The sequence below is a fragment of the Eulemur rufifrons genome, chromosome 24 (genome assembly GCF_041146395.1).
Source record: "Eulemur rufifrons isolate Redbay chromosome 24, OSU_ERuf_1, whole genome shotgun sequence".
Taxonomy (NCBI): Eukaryota; Metazoa; Chordata; class Mammalia; order Primates; family Lemuridae; genus Eulemur; species Eulemur rufifrons.
In genome coordinates this window covers 10,609,034-10,630,009 of record NC_091006.1, presented here as the reverse complement: position 1 = coordinate 10,630,009, position 20,976 = coordinate 10,609,034, and the positions used below count along the sequence as shown (strand labels likewise).

At 50.2% G+C, this 20,976-nt stretch overlaps 1 protein-coding gene across 1 annotated transcript; it reads right to left on the bottom strand.

The window, feature by feature from the left end:
* Positions 1 to 48: 48 nt before the first annotated feature.
* Positions 49 to 20,595, bottom strand: MEIOSIN (meiosis initiator). Its single transcript, XM_069456908.1, has 14 exons — positions 20,525 to 20,595; positions 14,097 to 14,241; positions 9,566 to 9,677; positions 7,665 to 7,787; positions 7,018 to 7,257; positions 5,848 to 5,956; positions 4,922 to 5,022; positions 4,294 to 4,449; positions 3,836 to 3,909; positions 2,724 to 2,888; positions 2,403 to 2,647; positions 1,409 to 1,498; positions 635 to 808; positions 49 to 55 (listed from the first exon to the last, which is right to left on the bottom strand). Exons 1-14 carry the CDS (start codon positions 20,593 to 20,595, stop codon positions 49 to 51), a joined length of 1,812 nt encoding a protein of 603 aa, XP_069313009.1.
* Between the last annotated feature and the right edge of the window lie 381 nt (positions 20,596 to 20,976).

The window sequence follows — 20,976 nt, the reverse complement described above, 5'->3', positions numbered from 1 at the left end:
AAACCTGAATGACAGAAAGCCCCACTTGAGATTGTGGCTTTCTGATCGCTACTTCCTGAAGGGGAAGAGGGGTTTGCGTTCAGATTTGGGGGGGGGGGCTTGGGAGGGTGTGGGCAGTGAGCTTTCACGCTGCAGGCCTCCGGATTTGGGCAGAAGGGGCACCCTAGGGCAGGGCGCGAGGAGATGCAGGAGAGCCTCCCCTTGTCACCCTTGCTGGTGACAAGGGTTGCATTTGCTTTATTTTGTTTAAAACAATAAATAATTTATAAATAGAACAGGGGAGGGAGGGGCGGGGAGAGGTGAGCATGAAGAGGGTTGAAACCATTTGGTTCTGGGGTGGGGAAAGGAAGGGCAGAGGGCAGCCCCTGCCTGTAAACTTCACCTCCCTGCGTTTCATTTAAGGCTTCCTCCCTCCCGCCTGAGGGGCCTCTGGTGGGCACAGGGTAGAAGTGCCATGAGGGGGCAGCTCTGCCTGAGCAGGGCAGCAGCAGGAGCAGTAACTACGCCCCTCGGCAGGCCCTGTGGGAACTGGCCGCGCAGACCTGCATCGCCATCGCCAGGCTCAATGCCCAGGAGGGGACAAGCTCTCCTGGCTTCAAGCGAGAGCTGCAAGGGAAGAGAGCGAGGAGGTTACCCTCTCTCACCCGTGCTGGGGGGTGGCAGTGAGGCCGCGTCTGAGGCGCAGCGAGCCTTCTCAGCCAGCAGCTGGTAGAAGGGCTTGGGCGTCTCCCAGTCGTCGTCATCGCTGCTGGAGTTCTCCTGCTTCACGATGCGGTTGTGCTGGCGGCTGAATCTTCGAGCCTTGGTGCTGCGGGGAGACGGTGGCAGGATGACCAGGGGTTCCTCACTCACTTCCTGGGCATCCCTGTCCCACCCTTACTCCTCTGGCCCCAGAAGTGACCAGGGCCTGGCAGAGAGGGAGGCCAGAGTCTTAGTCCCGCTGGGCAGACGGGACTCCGCCAAGGGCTCTTTGCAGGAGTCCCACGCTCCTTTGAGGAGCTCTTAAAAATTGTGCACAGATGTGAGTGTTTCAAGGGCCAATTCAGAAACAGGCAGCTGGTAGCTCTTCGAAGTTGGTGGAAAGGACAAGGTTTCAGGAAGGGGGGTCGAAGAGCAGGAAAGACGGAAGCCAAGTGACAGGAAAATAAAACCATGCTCTGAGAAACTCCACGCGGCCGAGAGGGCAAAAGCAACTGAGGCAGCAGGGCCCAAATCCCCGCTTAGGCTCCTTGCCCTGCCCAGCTATCTCTCCGCTAATTGAAAATTGGTGCACACCAGTTCCCCAGCCCAGTAAACTCCCAACCTGTTTCCAATACCATGAAGCTTAAGGCTCTGCAGATCGGAGCAGGATTAGGATCCGGGAGGCCCCTCTACCCACCACCAGGCCTCCTGGGCAGGGGCTTCTCACCAATACGGTCTCCGCTCCTGCTGGGTCATCACACGCCACAGCTGGGCCAGCTCCTTGGTGGCAGCCGTGGATGCGGTCCCAGGGCAGGCTCTGGGACAGGAAGAAGGAGAAGTCGGGGAGGTAAGGAGAAGCCTGCGGGGCACCTTGACTTGGGCAGAGGCCATCGCTATGGCCACAACGAGGGGCCCTTGCCCTCTCAGAGCCTCAGTTTTCCATCTGAAAACTCAGATCTTTCCTATCTATTTGGCCTGCAAGGCCACCATTGTGTACCCTCTGGAGCTGAGAAGTCAAAGGGAGAGAGATTAAATTGTTGTTCACAAGTGGGCACCCCGTGTCCCGGGAGAGTATAGGGGACCTGCAGCCACTGCTCCTGGCACTGGCACCTGGATCTTCCTGTAAAGGAACCAGCTCTTCTGCACTGTAGCTGGGGGGCCTCCCCCTCCCCTGGCTTCAGGCCTGGCAGCGACTGGTTCAGGGTTGGGCAGCTGATCTATCGAAGTTACTTAGACTCAGGACTTTTGCTTGAACCCTTAGAGACAGGAGCACTCCTCCCACCAAAATTGCTAGGGCGGTAGAAAGGACACAAGTGTGCACCTCCTGGGTGCCTCCAACATAGCCCAGCACGCTGGAGAATGAAGCCAGCCCAGAGGACAGAGGAGTTGAGAGAGGGACAAAGATTCTGGACAGCGTTGTTTGAGCCCTCAAACCAACCACATCTGAAGGCAACTATCCCCGCCCTCTTTTATAGGTTATAATAAGCCAATTCATTTCCTTTCTTTCTTAAGTCTGAAATCATTGCTTACAACTGATAGGCCTTGACAAATGCGAGGGGTGCAGGTCAAATTCTGGGGGAGGACTGTGGTTGAGGAAGGGTTAATGGGTTCGAGGAAGGGGCAGATGTGTCAGATGGCAGTGGGGAGCCCCATGGTCTAGGGGGGTGAGCAGACAGTGCAGGTAGGGCCTGACCCAGGGGCAAAGAGGACCCCCCACCCACCGGATGTATTGCTTCCGGTTCATCCTGCAGAACATGATGAAGCCGTTGACACACTTTTTCTTCGTCTGGGTGGGGCAGGAGGCTTTCTTGCTCTCCTTGGGCTTCACTGGGCCCCTGCCTGCTCGGCCCTTCCTGGCCTTTCTCCCGGCTGCGGGCAGGGTTGAGGCCCGCCGGGTGGGGGTCCACGTATAGTCTCCGTCCTCGTCACTGGAGGTCTGCAAGCCCTGGGGGTTGGCGCACATGTCCTGGGTGGGGGAGACAGGGAGATGAGAGAGGGCAAGAGACGCCTGACTGGCTTTGGCAGACGGCCACCTCTCTCACCTCTTGCTGCGTCCACATGGACTCTGTGTCGCTGTCCTCTGAGCTAGAGCTGGACGGCGCCTTGCTGTTCTCACTCAGAGAGAGGTAGCAGTGGTCCGCCGAGACCAAGGACTGGCACAGGCTGTGGGAGTCAGGAGGGTCTTCCAGAGCCTCAAGTGGTACGTCCTGGGCCATGATGAAGGAGAAAGATGGGAGGGGGGATGGGCGGTGCCCTTTCACCCCCGCCCCCACCATCGCTGCTTTTCTGGGATGTAACATGAACATTGGAAGCAGCTTGGATTAAAGACAACCTCATCTCAACACACCTTAGACATTCAAGCAAATGTTCCAAAGTTCCCGCAGGGGTCAGAGAGGGGCTGCACTGGGCTTGGGGCGCCTGCCTCCTCTGGGGCAATACCTTCTTAAGCCCGCCAGTTTGCTACGCGCTCAGCAGCTGTGACGCCTTGGGAAAGTCTTAACTTCCCTGAGCGTGGATTTCATCTACAAAATCCGAGTCACAATATGTGCCTTGCGGGGTTGAGAAGCACTTCACATAGTGCCTGGCACTGACTAAAAGCTCTGCTATTGGTGTGTGTTTTTGTTTCTGCTGCTCGTTGAGGCGACCCTAGAGGAAGAATCAGTCGGGGACTAGAGCTGGGGGGCTGAGTCTCTGTGAGACAGTGACCTCTTGGAGCAGACAGTGGCTACAGAGCTTAGCCCAGAGGCCTGGGAGGGGGCAGTCCTGGGTTTTGGTCTCTATTCCAGCTGAGGATTCTTGAGATCACTTCTGATTTCTGGTTCCTCATCTGTAAAATGGGGCCACAAGAGACCCTGCTCCATAGAGTAGCTGTAAAATTATGTGGGGTCTTTTAGGAGCACTGGCAGCTTTCAGCTTTTATTTTTGTTTCATTCGTTCCAAGCGCCCAGCACAGTGAGTGCTCGAAGGCTGGGTAGTGAGCGCACAGTGGGTGGGTGAGTTTTTGCAAGGGTGAGAAGCAGGGCTGGATGGACAGGTGAGCTGGTGGGGGGGGGGCACTGCAAGGGACAGGGGAGGGATGAGTGAATCCGGCTGTGAACAAGGTGTGTGGAAAATGGATGATGAGTCTGTGGTCAGACAGGTGGACGATGCCTACCTTCTTCTGGGATGCCGCAGGCAAGCGGGCAGAAGCTGGAGACTCAGGATATAAGTACACTTCCTCGAAGAGATCTGCCGGGGAGGGAGAACAGAGGGGTTGCTAGAGCAGAAATGCTTCTCTCACAGTGCCGTGCCTCAGCCCTGCTGTCCCCACGAGCTGGCATCTCCTCGGGCTTTCCCTTGTGGGATCTGCAACCCTCCGCCCGAACCCAGCTCACAGGCCTGCTCCGCTGGGCACCTCCAACCCTGAGGCAGAGCAAGGGGCTCCTAGAGCCTTCCACTCACCACACTGGCCTGTGGTTGTTCCCTCGCTAGGCTGTGGGCTCCTTGAGGCAGGGTCTGGGTGGGATTCCCCTCTTGGTACCCAGCGTGGCCTGGCACAGGCTGAAGCACACGGTGGCATCACCATGTGTCTCCTGAACGGACCAAGCGGCAGGCCCAGCCCTGGATGCTCACCTTCAGTCAGATACTCAGCGCCGTCCTCCAAGATCTGTTCTGGCAGCAGTTTGCCCGGGGAGCTGAAGACGGAAGGGTTGAGTCCTAGGATCTCAATCGGGTTGCCGGTCACACTCCAGGTATCAATCTTGGGAGGCCCCAAGGGTAGCGGGCTCCCTGAAAAGAACACATCAGCCCAGAGATTGACCTCTGCCCCAACACAGCAGCCAGCTTTGAGGACATGGTGCCAGACACTGGGGAAAGGTGACTCTGTCAATTTCTCATTTTGAGTCCTTGGTAGAGGCAATTAAGAGGTACAACGCTTGGCATTATGTCAGGGATGGCAAAAAAAAAAAAAAAAATCAATATTATAATGTGCCAGATCTGATAGACTGATGGTAGCTACCTGTAGCTCTGTGTTAAGAAAGATTCTGAGGCAGTGTCTGGGCTCAAAGGAAAGAGTGATGATCAATTAGTGATGTCTGCCGTGGCAACTGATGGCAGAGAGACAGCAGGCACACTGCGTTTGCCATCCCTGTGCTTAGTGAACCTCCATTCCCTTTCCCAGTTTCCCCCTTCCATGGAAATCCTCAGAATGAAAGTACAAGAAGGCCCCACAGCAGCCTAGGAGAGACAGGGTTTCAGTCACCATGGGGACTGTCCTGTAGGGTCCAGACAGGAAGCCAAGGGTCGGCATCAAGGGACTTCTTATCCACCTCCTCACTGGAATTGTAGAGCAACAGCTTCTGCCTGCAAAGAATGGAATTTAAGAGGCAGACACACAGCCCTGGGCTGGAAGCTGCTGTGTGACCCCTTTGGGTGTCTCAGTGTGGCCATCTGTAAAGACATGGCTCAGCTCTGGGCTGGCCCCTGGGGGATGCTGGCGGATGAAAGCTCAACCGGCTCAGGCTCCTGCCCTCAAGGAGCTTCAAGTCGTGGGAGGAGAGACCAGTTGGTAAACAGACCCTGACAACATGCGGGTGCTGTGACCCAGGGGCTTCAAGGAGGATGAGGCAGCGGGAGGGCAGTGAGCTCGGCCTGAAGACTGGGCAGTTTTGCAGGTGGACAGGGCACAGGCTCTCCAGGACAAGAGACCAGGTGTGAGAAGCCCAGCAGGGGCGGGGCATGGCGTGGTGGGGAATGGCGAATATTTGGTGTTGTTAAGTGTGAGATTCATGAGTGAAGGGCAGGAGAGAGGGCTGACAAGTGAACTAGGGGCAACAGAAGGTCTCAAATGCCAGGTAAGCTATCTGGGCTCTACCCTACAGGCACTGAGAAAGGGCTGACGTGGTCAAGGTCTGTGTGTTAGAAAAGCCACATGGTCAAGCGAGGATGGGCCAGAGGGGTGACAGGGAAGGCAGAGGGGTGAGTGAAGAGGCTGCAGCCACGTCCAGGAGATGGGAAGCCAGGCTTCCCTGCCAGCTCACGGTCCGCACAAAGCTAGACCCCCACTGGTGCTCACGGGGCCCCAGCAGAGGACGTGAATCGACCTCATTTCACTCGCTCACTACCCCTCGACCACACCAGACCAAACACCTCAGCACCACCCACTCAAAGCCCTTGGGGGTCCCTTACCCGGAACAGGGCTGTGTCTTGCTGAGAAAATGGATGCTCTCAGCACCTTCCTGTTCCCCGAGAGGAGGATAAGGCCCATTGTCGTAGATACTGTTTCCGCAACAGCAGCCTGAGGGGGCAAATCAGGATGATCCCTGGCACGGGCTGGGCCAAACCCCAGGACTCCCGCACTCAGGGGATGAAGGTGCCGGGTCCTGCCGTGCTGCCTCTCGCTCCCCAGTCCTAGCCGAAACCTCAGGTTGCAGAGCCTTTGCATGAGGCTCAGGGGAGCCCCAAATCATGTCCAGGTTTCTTGAATCCCACATCCCTATCAGAAGCTGCCACAAAGATGACATCCTTAAGTGGCATGCTGGCAATGACAGCGAGGATAGCACACAAGTATCGGAGCTTACTCTGGTCAGCACTGTTTTGAGTATTTTGCATACTATACCGTAACCCTTTCCCAAAGAGTACTGTTATTATACCCGTTTTACAGGTAAGTAAACTGAGGCACTGAGATCTCAAGTAACTTGCCCAGGGTCACACAGCTAGCAGGAAGATCTGAGAAACTCTCCCTGATCCCCAGGCTGGGTCAGACGCCTCCTCTGGGGCCCCCAGCCTCCTGTGCAAACCCAGGACTATCCGTATATGGTGATGTGGGTGACTTTGTCATTGGACTGAGAACTTGGTCACTGATCTGTCACCAGCAGGCCACACATGGCCTGGCACACAGGAGGTGCCCAGGGAGTAAGGGCTGAATGAACAAATGGAGGAATAAGTGGATTTGAGGTCTCCAGTCTTGCAGCAGACCTCCCCCACCCACCCAGCTCTCTGCGGGACGCGTCATCACACCTCTTCCAAGCTGGTGCAGTGACAGGAGTCACGAGAGAGAGTCTGGCTGCTTCAAGTGAAGCCTAAGGAGGAGGCCCTGCCCTTATCCCCAGTTCTGCGACCTGAAGCCCTGCGTGAGGGTGATCTGATCTTGTCCCACCCTTACCCTCATGATATAGCCTGAAATAAAAAAGAACACTGGGCAGGAGACCATAACGTCTGCAAAGCGAGAGACGTTCTCTATCTCGTTCACGGTTGTATCCCCTGCTACTAACACTGTGACTGGGACACAGCGCTGCTGAAAAAGCAGCATCTAAATGAAAGACTAAGTTAACATTAACAGTGAGTAAAGAGACCAACTTAAGATGTCACAGTGGACAATGCTCTCGGCCATATCCAGGAACGTCAGGTGGGACTGTCCTCCATTTCTACCACCTTGAGACGAGGATGATGCAGCCTCGGGGTGACTGCAGGAGTCGGGGGATCTTGGAGCGGGGGCGGTCCCCCCCATGTTTCCTCCTTTCTGGTCTGGGGTCACCAGCTTCTCAGGCTTGTCCAGGGCCAGAGAGCGGCGAGGCTTCTGGGTCCGAGTCTGGCGTTCTGAAGGAGCAGAGAGTTGGGTATCACAGGGGGCTGGCGGCTGCCGGAATGTCACCAGAGTGTGGTTCAGGTGGGGGCCTTCTGTGCTGTGGGTCTGACAACCTGTTTCGAAGCTTTGCCTGGCCTGGTCACTCACCAGCCCTTCTGGGTATGTCCAGATCCTCAATTAGAGGCCACTTAGTCCAACCCCTGTCCACATGTTAAAATCAACTTGTGAACTCTAAAAAAAATACTGGTGCCCAGGTTCTACCCCCGTCCAATGAAACCCGACTTTCTGGGTGTGAGGCCTCCATGCTAGTCCAGGGAGGAGCTAGGAGTTGGTCCCAGGCAGAGAGTGCCAAGTAGGCCCCCCCGAGCGACAGCATCCCTGGAGAAGGAACCCTGCTTCTTCCACTCATGGCTTGTACCTGGTACTCTGGTCAGTTTCTTCTTCCGAGGTTTCTGGCAGGCCCCCTGAAGACGGGACTTTCGACAGCACGGGGAGCTAGAAGGGGTGGAGTGTCTCCGCCTGGCTGGGTTCCTACCCAGCCCTGGGTGGATGGAGAAGGAGACAGGTCAGATCCCCACCCCTGTCCTCACCCAATTTCATCTTCTGCCTTCCAGACAATGCTTCCCAATCCTAGGGCAGGGAGGGTCCCCAGGCTGACTTTACAAATGTGGAAACTGGGGCCATGGGAGGAGATCAGACTTGTCCAAGGTTGCAGAGCCAGGAGGCAGAAGTATAGGACGAAAACTAAGATTTCTCCAGGGCTGTTCTGGGCCTCGGTGGAGAGGGAGAGCAGACTCTACACTTCCCAGATGCTTCACCCTCTTCCCCACCCCACACCGGCTCCTCCTCCTACCTTCCTCAGCACAGCGAGGGCACCCTGCCCACTCGGGGGTTGCCCTGGGCCTCTCCCTCTGGCCTCCCCATTCTTCCTCCTTAACATCTCCCAAATTTACCCACTTCTGTCCTTGTTCTCAGCTACAGAGCTAGATTGGGCCTCATTATCTCCTATCCAGATCACTCCGAAAAGTATCATCTCTGATCTCCCTGACTTCAGTTTCTCATAATTTCATAACCAATTCTCTATGCTAGATGTTAGGGACCTTGTTCTAAAAACGACAAATCTGATCATGACTTTTCCCTGGCATAAAATCCTTCAGTTATTCTCATCTTCTTCATCTCCCTCCATAGCCAGGCACTGGAAGCCCTTCAGGATCTCATCCCTGCCATCCTTGGCCCTGCTGAACCACTCCAGCCTCCTCTCCTACCATTCTGCCTGTGAATTTCACATTCCAGGAACAATGACAGCACTCGGCACATCCAGTGTTGGGTGACTCGTATGTACCAGGCACTGTGTTATGTTTATACATATTCACTCATTTAATCCTCACGACAAACACAGAAGGGAAATGATAGGGTTTTACAGATGATGGAACTGAAGCACAGAGAGGTTAAGGTCACAAAGACATACCTGAGTCAGGATCTAGCTCAGGAGCTCACACACGTCATTTCGATGCTACAGTCCCTCCAATCACACCCAACTACTTGCCTGACCCCAAACACTTCACATGTGTCTTCTCATGGCTGCACATTCTGGCTTATATTGTTTCTTCTGCCTGGCGGGGTTCCCCCCTTCTCCTACTGTTCTCTTTTTTTTTTTTTTTTTTTTGAGACAGTGTCTCACTCTGTTGCCCGGGCTAGAGTGAGTGCCGTGGCGTCAACCTAGCTCACAGCAACCTCAAACTCCTGGGCTTAAGCGATCCTACTGCCTCAGCCTCCCGAGTAGCTGGGACTACAGGCATGTGCCACCATGCCCGGCTAATTTTTTCTATATATATATTTTAATTGTCCATATAATTTCTTTCTATTTTTAGTAGAGACGGGGTCTCGCTCTTGCTCAGGCTGGTCTCGAACTCCTGACCTCGAGCGATCCACCCGCCTCGGCCTCCCAGAGTGCTAGGATTACAGGCGTGAGCCACCGCGCCCGGCCTTTTTTCTTTTTTTTTTTGAGATGAGGTCTCGCTCTTGCTCAGGCTGGTCTCGAACTCCTGAGCTCAAATGATCCGCCCGCCTCAGCTTCCCAGAGTGCTAGGATTACAGGTGTGAGCCATCTCGCCCAGCTCCTACTGTTCTTAACGCACAGCTCCAAGGCCCCTCTCCTGTAAGTTCCCACAGCATCTTGCACACCTCTCTGACTTTGTCCCCTCTGCGAGGCCTTGAGATTCAGGAGGGCCTGGACTTGTCCAAGTCACTCAGTGTCCATGATGGCCAGAACAAGATTTGGCGTAGCAGGCACCAGGAAATGTTGGCTGAACTACTCACCCGCAAGTCCATCTTCCCCGGCGCTGGTATGGAATTTGAGCAGGGCCTTGGCCACATCGATGCTTCTCTGGAGGTACTGAATGTAGTGCAGGACGTGCAGCAGAATCTCCTTCTGCCCCCCCGAAGAAAGACAAGGTTGAGCACAAGAGCCAGGACTCGAGACTGCTGGGGCCAGAGACAGAGAGCCTCCAGGACCCCATTCCCCACCCCATCCCCAACAATCTCTCTGTTGGCAGAGGCCTTCCAGTTCTGCTGTTTAGTCCTCACCACGGCCCGGAGTGACAGGGGTTATAGCTAAAGCAACTGAGGCTCAGAGTGCTAAAGGCACTTGCTAAGGCCACAGAGATGATGTGACAGAGCTGGAGTGTGAACCCAGGTCTGCTGGCCTCCTGGTCTAGTTTCTCAGCATACACTGCTCAGCTTCTCACCCCTCGCCCTTTGCTCATGCTGTATTCTCTATCTGCAAAGCCCTCCTCTTCTCCCCACAAACTCCCTCACCTGGCTTCTCCTGAGAGCCTCGGCATAGAAGTCTCCCGGTCCAGAAGCATGGCCGCTTCCCTGATCCCTCTCGCCTAGGCTGGCTCAGCTGTTCCCTCCTCAACACTCTTGAAACACTCTGGGCCTATCTCCCCCAAGGCACTGGCTGCACTGTTTTATAATTATCTGTTTACGTGTTGGTCCCTTCCACTGACCTTGAACTAGTTGAGGGTGAGACTGTAGCTAATTGCCCTTTGTATCCCAAGGACACAGTATTGAGAGTTCGCTCAACCAGGGACTGTCAAAGGAATGAATCTGCCCCACAGCACCAAGCACGAGGCCTCCTACCCAGCAGGCATCATGCACGCAGCCACTGAATACCACCTGCGCTGGTACTGGAGACAGGAAGCTAAAAACGACTACTACTCACTAAGAGCCAGGTGTGCAGGGGCAAAGAAGACATGCTTGTTTGCCTTCATGGAGCTTATGATCTAGCATTAGTAAACTCACAAATCAGCAGGACGGTGGCCATGGAAGTCAGAATCCGCTAAGGAGTGTGTAACAACTCACCTGCCGAATCTGCTAGCCCTGAAAATGGATGGCGCTGGAGTGTCGGGCCCATACCCTGCCGGCGCCGGCAGTCGGAATTTTTTAAAAAATAATTAAAAAAAAATAAAAAGTAAATAAATAAATAAACTCACAAATCATGCAACAGTATCGACTGTGCGATAAGCATTATGAATAAAAGACTAACAAGGGATTCCAAAATTAGTGTCTGCAAAGGCCTCTCTGAGAAAGGAACTGGGACCTGGTGTGGAAGGAGTTAGCCTGGGGAATAGGTGAGGAAAGATCACCAGGAAGTACTTTTTTGAATCCCTAGAGTAACAGTAAAACAGCAATGATCTTCCAAACCCTGAATCAGTAAAAATGGTCTTATGAAGGGACTTAGGTGAAACTTCTGTAAAAGATGACACAGTCACTGGAATGATTTAGCATGATCCATGGGAGGAAGCTATAGTCTAACTCTGTAATCTAAGAAACGTGTGTAACACAGCCAAGAGGACACTGGTTTTGAAGAACCTGGATCCAACCTGCCACTTACTGGCTGCGTATTGGCAGCAGGTCATTTTACTTCTTCGAGCCTCAGTTTTCTCATCTGTGTGATGGGAACGAGGATGCCCAACAGGCTCAGAGGATTATCATTAGAACTAAATATATTAGTGTGTGTGAAATCACCCAGCACAGAGTCTGATACATTAGTTGTTGAATAAATGCTGTGTCAATGATTGAATGAGCCCACCTTCACCAATTTAATTCTCACCAACGTAATTCTTCACCATTTAATTCTCAAGGGATTAAATGAGAAAAAGTATAGCTAGACCATGGTTTTTCAAGAACGGATACTGTCTTTTTTAGCTTAGTATCTCCAATACCAGGCGTGGCATGTGTGAACTGTGAAGTATGTGAATGTCACTTTTTATTAACTAATATAAAGGTTTTATGCAGAAGACAACTGGGCATCGTCCCAGACTGCAGGACAGAAGGCTCAGTCATTGCAACTTCAGGAAGGTTAGCTTGGGAGCTACATCAGAAGTTCAAATCCCAGAGACCTTTTGAATGTAAGATTGGCAGATCCTACACCTGTCTCAACAGAGAGACTTCAATCAGTCATTCAACAAACGTCTACTGAGCACTGAGAGACAGAGTGGTTGAAGGCCCAGGCTTTTGGCGTAAGACACATCTGACTCTTTTTCTCACTGCCATTACCCAGCTGTGTGCCTCTGGGCAATGTGACCCCTGTGCACTTCAGTGTCTTCAAATTAAAAAATGAGGATACCCATACATCTTTCACAAGCCTTGTGGGAAGATTAAATGAGAAAACGTATGTAAGACACGTAGCACTCAGGGTTGGACACACAGAATGCTTCATAAGTTGGGAGCCATTGTTATTGTTATCTGCTCTGTGCTAGGTCCTGTGGTCAAGGGGGACAGAGATTTATCCTTTATGGTCCTTGCTCTCACAGAATGCTCCATCTGAAGGGGCTCAGAGCCGGGCTAGCTCAGTCGGTAGAGAATGAGACTCGTAAAGGGGGTGAGAAACAAGGAAACAATCGCAGTAATACACTGAGGGCTTTGACGGTCAGAGGTAGAAGCCACAGGGTTATATGGGGCAGGGGCAATTAATCAGCCAGAGTGGTGGGGAAGAGCGCCACGAACCTAAGCTGTATCCCAGGTCTCAAACACAGAGCAGCAACAGCATAGCTCCCATTAGTTCCCGGAGCACCAGACTGAGCTCGTCACACAGCCCTGGGACTGACTGTCATGATGCTCTCTAGGCAGAGATGGGGCAGGTGGGAGGCTGAGCACAGACTGGGACGCAGGTAGTATGTGGAGAGGGGCCCACAACTGATTGCAGAGAAAGATGAAGAGGGGGAAGAAGAGGGGTCCTTAAGGCAACAGAGGATAAATGGTAAAGAAAGCAGGCTGAGACCCAGGGAGAATTCCAACAGATGTGGTCCTCTGGTCAGTTATGAAACATTGCCTGTCCCCTGACTAGACTGCCATTCTTCGAGGGCAGGGGCTGTGTCCTGGTCATCTCTGGCTCCGCAAGAACCTGTTACAGCACCTATGCACACCAAATCTCAAATTTCTCAACTAGTTTTGAGCACCATGGTGGGCTGCATCATGCTCCCCCTAAAGATGTCTATGTCTTAGTCCCCAGACCTATGAATATGTTGCCTTATGTGACAAAGGGGACTTTGCAACTGTGACTGAGTCAAGGATGGGGTGACGATTCTGGACCATCCAGGTGGAACCAATGTAATCACAAGGGTCTTTATAAGAGGGAGGCAGGAGTGTCAAAGGCAATGTGACAACAGAAACAGGAGAGAAGAGATCTGAAGATGCTACACTGCTGGCTTCAAAGAGGCCATCACGAGGCAAGGAAAGTAGGTGGCCTCGAGAAGTTGGCAAATGAAACGGGGATGAATTGTCGCCTCGAGCCTCTAAGAGGAACCAGCCCTGCCGACACCTTGACTTTAGTCCAGTGAAACTGATTTTGGACTTCTGACGCACAGGGCCATAAGGAAATAAATTTGTGTTGGTTTAAGCCACCAAGTTTGTGGTGATTTGTTACAGCAGCCATAGGAAACTCATACAAGCACCTACTATTGAGGGATATTTAGGAGGGAGAATTAACATGATCTGGTGGTTGGTGGAATGTGGTAGGCAGGTAAAAGGTCAGAATCAGGGTCCGGCAAATCTGTCCCCAGAACCTACTCCTCTCGACCTCTCTAAAGGCAAGTGGCACATTCCAGCTGGGATTAGCTTTTCCTGTGTTCAAATCTTGATCTTCCTGACCAGCCCCTGAGTTCCCAGGGGATGAGGACTGGGTCTCAAATTTCTTTGCCTCCCCTTGTTGCAACCAGAACAGCTTCTGGCATCCAAGAACCTTTCCATAAGTGGCTGAAGAATGAATGAGTAAATGGATAAATGAGAGGAAATAGAGCAAGATAACATCACACCGAGCCTTCAAGATCCGAGTTCCATATTAAGTTATTCCCACTGTGAGCAAGGTGTTAGCTTAGCAGGTACTCGGAAAGGGAACCGATATTTATTCAGGACACACTATAAGCTGGGCCTGTCACAGCTATGTCATTTTGGTCTCACAATATTTCTCATAGCAGGAGTTATTTTTCCATGTTTTACAGTTGAGAAACTTGAGGCTTGGACAAGCTGGGTAGCCCGAGGAACCTGCCCAGGGTTCTGCAGCTGTGAAGACAGAGGCTGAAACCCACGGCTGTTTGACTCCTAAAGTGATGATCCTTACCCTGTGCCTTGTCTATTCTCCCCCTCCCAGTTCCCCCTGCTTCCTTTGCAAAAAAGAGTCCCTCAGGCTTCTAGTCACAGGACCACAGACTCCCAGAAATTCCTGTTCAGAGCAGGACCAATGATAACACTGAAAGGGTCCATCTAAGTTTCCCAGAACAGGTTTACCTGCCTGCTACTATTCAAAGACCTGCCTCCTAAATCTGCCCCCCTTCTGTCCCCATACCTTGGTGAGCTTCTTGTTGCCAGTCTTCAGGGCCACAGGTAGCAGCAATGCCAGCTCTTGCAGTTGGCTGGTGTGGTTTTTCCTTTGCTTCCTGTTTGGGGACAAGAGCTGGTTTTGGTTAGGACATCCAAAATTGAATTTAGCACTTGACCCCAAACCTCCTGCCTCAGGGTTCCCTATCTCAGGAGTGCCCACTCCCTGCCCCCCACCCTGGGGCACCCAAGATAGAATCTCAGCCATCAGCTGGAGTTGTCACTCTCCCTTACCCCCTTGACCAATCAGTCACCAAATCTTGCCCATTCCTTCTCTGTCCCATTCTCTTCCTCCCCACAGCCCCTGCCCTAGTCAATGTCTTAACATCCTCTGAGTCTCCCAGCAACACCACCACCCCCAATCTGGCCTCCCCCATCCATATTCTCTAGTAGAGTAAGGGTGATTTTTCTGAAACACAAATGTGACCATGTCACTCCTTTGTTTCAAACCTCTCAATGCCATCCCATAGTTAAGGATCAAGTTTAAACCCTCAATATGGCCCATAAGGCCCTTCATGGCCTGGCCCAGCTGAACATTCTGGCCTCGTTTCTTACTTCCTTTGACTCTCTCGTCAACTGACCCTCATTCCACAGGATGGGCGCTGTACCTCTCTAAGGTCCCCCAGCCCCTGTGCTTACACATGTCTCTGACCCCTGTGCTGGGGTGTCAGCTGGGTAGGGGGAAACATTGTACTTCTAGCGTCTAGACCAGGGTCTGGCACGTTACAGGAACTCACTGTGTATTTGCTAAACGAATGAATAAATAAGGCATGAAAGAAGTTGACTCCTGGGCAGCTGCAGAACTGACAGGGCCTAATCTCTGAATTCATAATTCATAATATACCCAGGCACACAGCCCTCCACCCCTCTCTCCTGACAGATGGAGACACAAAGACACTGAGTGCCTCTTCCAAATTACACACCACTGCCACCGCGCATGCGATTCCTTCGAGAATGCCTGAACACCTCTGCTGCCACCAATCCTTGATCCACTTCCCTTCAGGGCCCAGTTCAATTGCCAACTCCCTTGCCTTCCTTCCCCACTCTCAATGTCTACGCTTTGTGTCACCTGCAGCACGGTCAAGCCAAAAGCACTCCCTTGATTATAGATGTATGTTTAGTTCCGACTCACGCCCATGAACTGATACCTCCTCTTTGCCAGGCCCTGTGCTGGACACCTCAGAAAGGGAGAGAAATCACTCAGTCACTGCCCTTGGGGAGATGGGAGACACACTTATCGCCCTAACCAAACTCTAAATTCTTAAATGAATCTTTCTCATTCATTCAACAATGACTTTTTTTTTTTTTTTTTTTGAGACAGAGTCTCATTCTATCATCCTGGGTAGAGTGCAGTGGCATCATTGTAGCTCACAGCAACCTCAGAATCCTAGGCTCAAGTGATCCTCCTGCCTCAGCCTCCCAAGTAGCTGGGACTACAGGCACATGCCACGATGTCCAGCTTATTTTTCTATTTTTAGTAGAGACGGGGTCTTGCTCTTGCTCAGGCTGGTCTTGAACTCCTGAGCTCAAGCAATCCTCCTGCCTCGGCCTCCCAGAGTTCTAGGATTATAGGCTTGAGCCACTGTGCCTGGCCAGCAATTACTTATGGACCATCTACTATGTGCCAGGAACTGTGATAGGCAACAGCGATAAAAGTACAAAAAACAAGGGCTGAGCATGGTGGCTCACACCTGTAATCCTAGCACTTTGGAAGGCTGAGGTGGGAGGATCGCTTGAGGCCAGTTCAAGACCAGCCTGAACAACAATAGCAAGACCCTGTCTCTACGAAAAATAGAAAAATTAGCCATGCATGTAATCCCAGCTAGTCAGGAGGCTGAGGCAGGAGGATTGCTTGAGCCTAGACGCTTGAGAATGCAGTGAGCTATGATGATGCCACTGCACTCTAGCCTGGGCAATAGAGTAAGACCCTGTCTTAAAATAAATAAATAAATACAGCCCCTTCTTCTGGAGCTGACAATTGCGGTAAAGTCATTCATCAAACTATCACACAAACAAACATAAAATTGCAACTAAGGGCAGAACAAGCTACATAATTTGCTGGGGCAAGGGGTCATTATAAATGAAAATGAAGAAATCTTAATTTTCTTCTTTGAAAATTAAGAATTTCAAGATGGCAAGAACAGACCATTAAACCAAGCATTGGACCCTTCTAAGCAAAGGGCACTGAGTGACTGCGCAGGTTGCATGTCCATGAAGTTGGCCCTGATGAAGGCAAAGGAGTTGCTTGAGGTTATAGAAGCTAGTTATGGGGGGCTTTGACGTAATCAATGAGGTCTTTCCTGAGGAAGTAAGTCTGGCCAGAACCTGTTCAGAATGATGAATGGAAATGTATAGATGAAGAGGAAAAGAGAACATTCTAGATAGAGGCAACACATGCAAAGGCCTGTGGCATGAGGGAACATGGAGAATTCAAAGGAAATAAAACTGGAGTGTCTGGAGCACAGAAAGCAAGGAGCGCTGTGGGGTGAGACAAGGCCGGAGAAGGATATGGGGCCCAGATGGGGCAAGGCCTTGTAGACCCATAGTAAATACGCATTTTGCCTTTATCCTGACCAATGGGAAGCCATTAAAGGGCTTTACACATTAGTTCGCCCCCTCAAAACCTTTATGAACACAGGAGACCATACATATTAGGCAACTCAGTGAAGGAATGAAAGAAAAAAATAACCAATTGGTTTCCGAATTACCTTCTGGTAGAAACCATAACTATGAGGGGAAAGGGTGATGAGATTCTATCCTTGGAGAAAAATTGAGTAGGCTGACCTCTAGAGTCCTGTCTAGCCCTGATATTTATCTTTTGCACAGCACTTTCCTTCTGTTCTAGAGGGGCCCTTAGAAGCCTCAATGAGGAACAACACAAGAAGCAAGGGAAAAAAGCATCCAGGTCTATTTATAAAGTTTAAGGTGTTATTTGACCATATCTAAGAGGGTTTCATATCAACTGCAGTCTCTGGGTATTTACTCTGGGTTTTGCAAAGCACCAGGAGAGTCTTCTGGGCATACACAGAAGCCAGAAGGAAAAAAAAAAAAAAATCTGGAAGGAGCAAAAGAGTGACTAGAAATCCCCCAATCTTGGCACCCTCTGGGCAGCAGTCCTGCAGAGGTGCAACCTGGGCTCTGCTCTCAGGGTCCTCCAGGAATGAGGTCCTCCCTCCCACAGCTGCCTCTTTCCTTGCTGGATGGTTCTGGTTTTAGCTAATTTCTTTCCTCACAGTCTGTAATTTCCACCCACTAATCCCAGCTCTGCCTTCTGGTCTGCAAGGAATAGGTCAAGCTTCAGCAGCATGGGTCCTCTTGCTGTTTCTCTAAACTGTCAAGTTTATTTCTGCCTTAGGGCCTTTACTATTCCCTCTGCCTGGAATGTTCTTTCACCTTGATTTTTGCATAGCTAGTTTCTCCTCTTTGCCATTCAGCATTTAGCTTAAATGTAATCTAAATCATCTAATCTAAATAAGCACATTCTTTTATCAGCATCTGAAATCATTTATCAGTATCTGAAATCTTATTTCTTTCATTGTTTACAAGGGCAAGGATTTTTGTCTTTATTTACTGCTATATCTCAGGCTGACTTGTCCATAAGGTGCAGTGCCTCAGACCCGTGATACTTTTAGAGGCTCATAAAAATGTTTAATTTCTTTTAAATTAGAAGGAAAAAATGAGTATAATCCAATCTTTATTATACCTGTCTTTATATCCTGCTATCATAAACTACAATTTTTAATTATTTTTTTGTGGAGGAAGGGGATCAAGAAGAAAAAATTGTCTAGAATTAGCCCCGGATATATCTCTAATTCCTAGAATAATGCCTGGCACTTCGTAGGTGCTCAATAAACAATTGTTGCATTAATGAATGCTGCTTCTGTCTTGCAATGGCCTCTCAGCCTTTCGAAGTGGCAAATTAATCTAATTCCTGAGGTTCCTCTTCCCTGAGCTAAGCAGCCTGAACACATTCTAGCTACTTTATTTTACAGGAGTTGGAAGGAGCCCTATTTAAATTTCTCATTCCCAAGAGCCAGTTTAAATTTCTCATATTAGATGTGGAAAAACTGGCTGGATGCAGTGGCTCATGCCTGTAATCCTAGCACTTTGGGAGGCTGAGACGGGAGGATCACTTGAGGTCAGGAGTTTGAGACCAGCCTGAGCAAAAGCGAGACCCCCATCTCTACTAAAAATACAAAGAAATTAGTTGGACAACTAAAAATATATGTAGAAAAAATTAGCCAGACGTCATGGCGCATGCCTGTAGTCCCCGCTCCTTAGGAGGCTGAGCCTAGGGGTTTGAGGTTGCTGTGAGCTATGATGATGCCACGGCACTCTACTCCAGGCAAAAGAGTGAGACTCTGTCTCAGAAAATAAAATTAAAATAACAAATCCTGGCTCTGGCACTTGCTGTGTGACTTTGGACAAGTGCTTTCATCTCTCTGTGCCTGTTTTTTTCCTCATTTGTAAAACGGAGGTGGCTGGAAAAATTTGATCTTGTGTGGAGTGTGTTTAGCATAGTACTCGGTACATAGGAAGTTTTCATGAAATGTTAGTTGAAGACAAAGGGTGGATAGTCATTTGTCAGGATTATTTAGGGGTAAGAAATATTGGAAAGTGGGGTAGAAGTATAGTATTGAATGACTGTGGTTGTTTACTGTTGTTTTTGTTTGACCAACATCCAATTCCCCCTTTTTTTGGTAATAGTACCTAGATTTTCGTTTGGGCAACTACTTCTCCACTCTCAGTCCGTATGGCTCAGAAAGTCTGACCCCATCTTTCCCCTCCACTAGGAACACAGAACCAAGGTCCAGCCAAGAATAGTCACAGTAATTGGTTCAAGGCTGGAGTGTTAACTCCGGGTTTGGCCAATCAGAGTCAATCAATCTTAGACGCTCTTTCTGCTGGGGGTGTCAATCTTGCAGGATATGGACCTGGAGCTGCTGGGAGCCTTGTTACCCTCCCGAAGGCAGAGCCTGCTTAAAAAGGAAGCCAACACAGACAACAGCAGAGCTAAGAGAGGCAGATTCTTGGCAACATCATTTAACCCCCACCCTGGAACCAATTTGACACCCCTGAGTTTTTTTGTTTAAATGTTCCAATAAATCCCCTTTTATACTTAAGCCAGTTTTAGCTAGGTTTCCATTAATTGTAACTAAGAGTCTTTATTAATACAAGGACCCTCATATCTAGAAAGGGGGGAATGACAAATTGTTGGTGACCTCTGGGATTCTAGGAGGAATGGGCAGCAGCACCGACATTCTTCATTTCCTTCTTGGTGCTCGTTCTGAGCACAGTACCTAACTAGACAACCTGAACAAAGTACAGACAGTCTCCAACTTAGAATGGTCCCACTTACATTGGTCCAGTTTACAATTTTTCGACTTTACGGTGGTGTGAAAGCAAGTCAAAATACAAATCCAATAGAAACTGTACTTCTTTCACGATCCTGGGCAGCAACAGCAAGCCACAGCTCTCAGTCAGCCATGGATTTTTGATTTACCATATTTTCAACTTATGATGATGGGTTTATCAGGACGGAAACCCATCATGAGTCGAGGAACACCTATAGTTGCTTAATTTTAAAGTTAATGTTAAAGATGTCTGGATGCAAAGCCATTGGGGGAGATGGTAGGAGAAAAGATGAACTCTGGCTATTTTTTTTTTTTTCATTATTTATCCAGACTTTGGAGGGAGGAAGAAATCAGATCCAACCCTCAATCTGTCTGAAAATCCCCTCTGTTAAGATTCCTAGGCCGGGCGCGGTGGCTCACGCCTGTAATCCTAGCACTCTGGGAGGCCGAGGCGGGTGGATCGCTCAAGGTCAGGAGTTCGAGACCAGCCTGAGTAAGAGCGAGACCCCGTCTCTACTAAAAATAGAAAGACATTATATGGACAACTAAAAATCTATATAGAAAAAATTAGCCGGGCATAGTGGCGCATGCCTGTAGTCCCAGCTACTCGGGAGGCTGAGGCAGTAGGATCGCTTAAGCCGAGGAGTCTGAGGTTGCTGTGAGCTAGGCTGACGCCACGGCACTCACTCTAGCCTGGGCAACAAAGTGAGACTCTGTCTCAACAACAAAAAAAAAAAAAAGATTCCTGACACTTGGTAGGTGCTTGATGGACGAATGAATGAGTGAATAAAAGAAAGAAAGGGCATTTAACAAACTCAGAATGTCAAAGCCTGCGAGGACCTTAGAAATGATCTTTACCAATCACCTCAGAGTTCTCTCATCTGGAAAATGGTCAGACTATTCATACCCACTTCCTCCTGGGGTTGTTGTAAGGACTAACAGATATACAAACAAAGGGTTTAGCAAAGAGTCTAGTAATATTGTTCTATTATTATTCAATCAGAATGGCTGGAGCTATAAGGGAGATAGGAGGAGTCCTTACCTGTCATTGGGACTCAGTGAACTGGCTCTGGGCTGTTCAGGGGAACACAAGTCTCTGCTGGAATCCCACATCTGCAAACAGGGGGAAAAATGATTAGTGACCTCTGGGATTCCAGGAAGGATGGGCAGCATGATAGACACCCTTCATTTTCCCCATGATGCTCCTTTGAGCACCCAGAGATCTAACCCAAACAGAGTCCAAACGGAGTCTCCAACTCCCCAAATACAGGCCCAGACACCCCAATTAAAATCCCAAACCTCTAAACTGAAGTCTATGAATCCCAGATTTTAATTTTGAGCCCCTACATCATGATCCAGACCTAAAACGAAAACCAGTAAATCCCCAAACTTTGACTTCAAAACTGAGACTTTCCCAATAGGGAGACTTTGAAATAAAGACTTACAGGCCTGAAAACTGTAGATTGAGACCTCTAGACTGTGATATTAAAACAC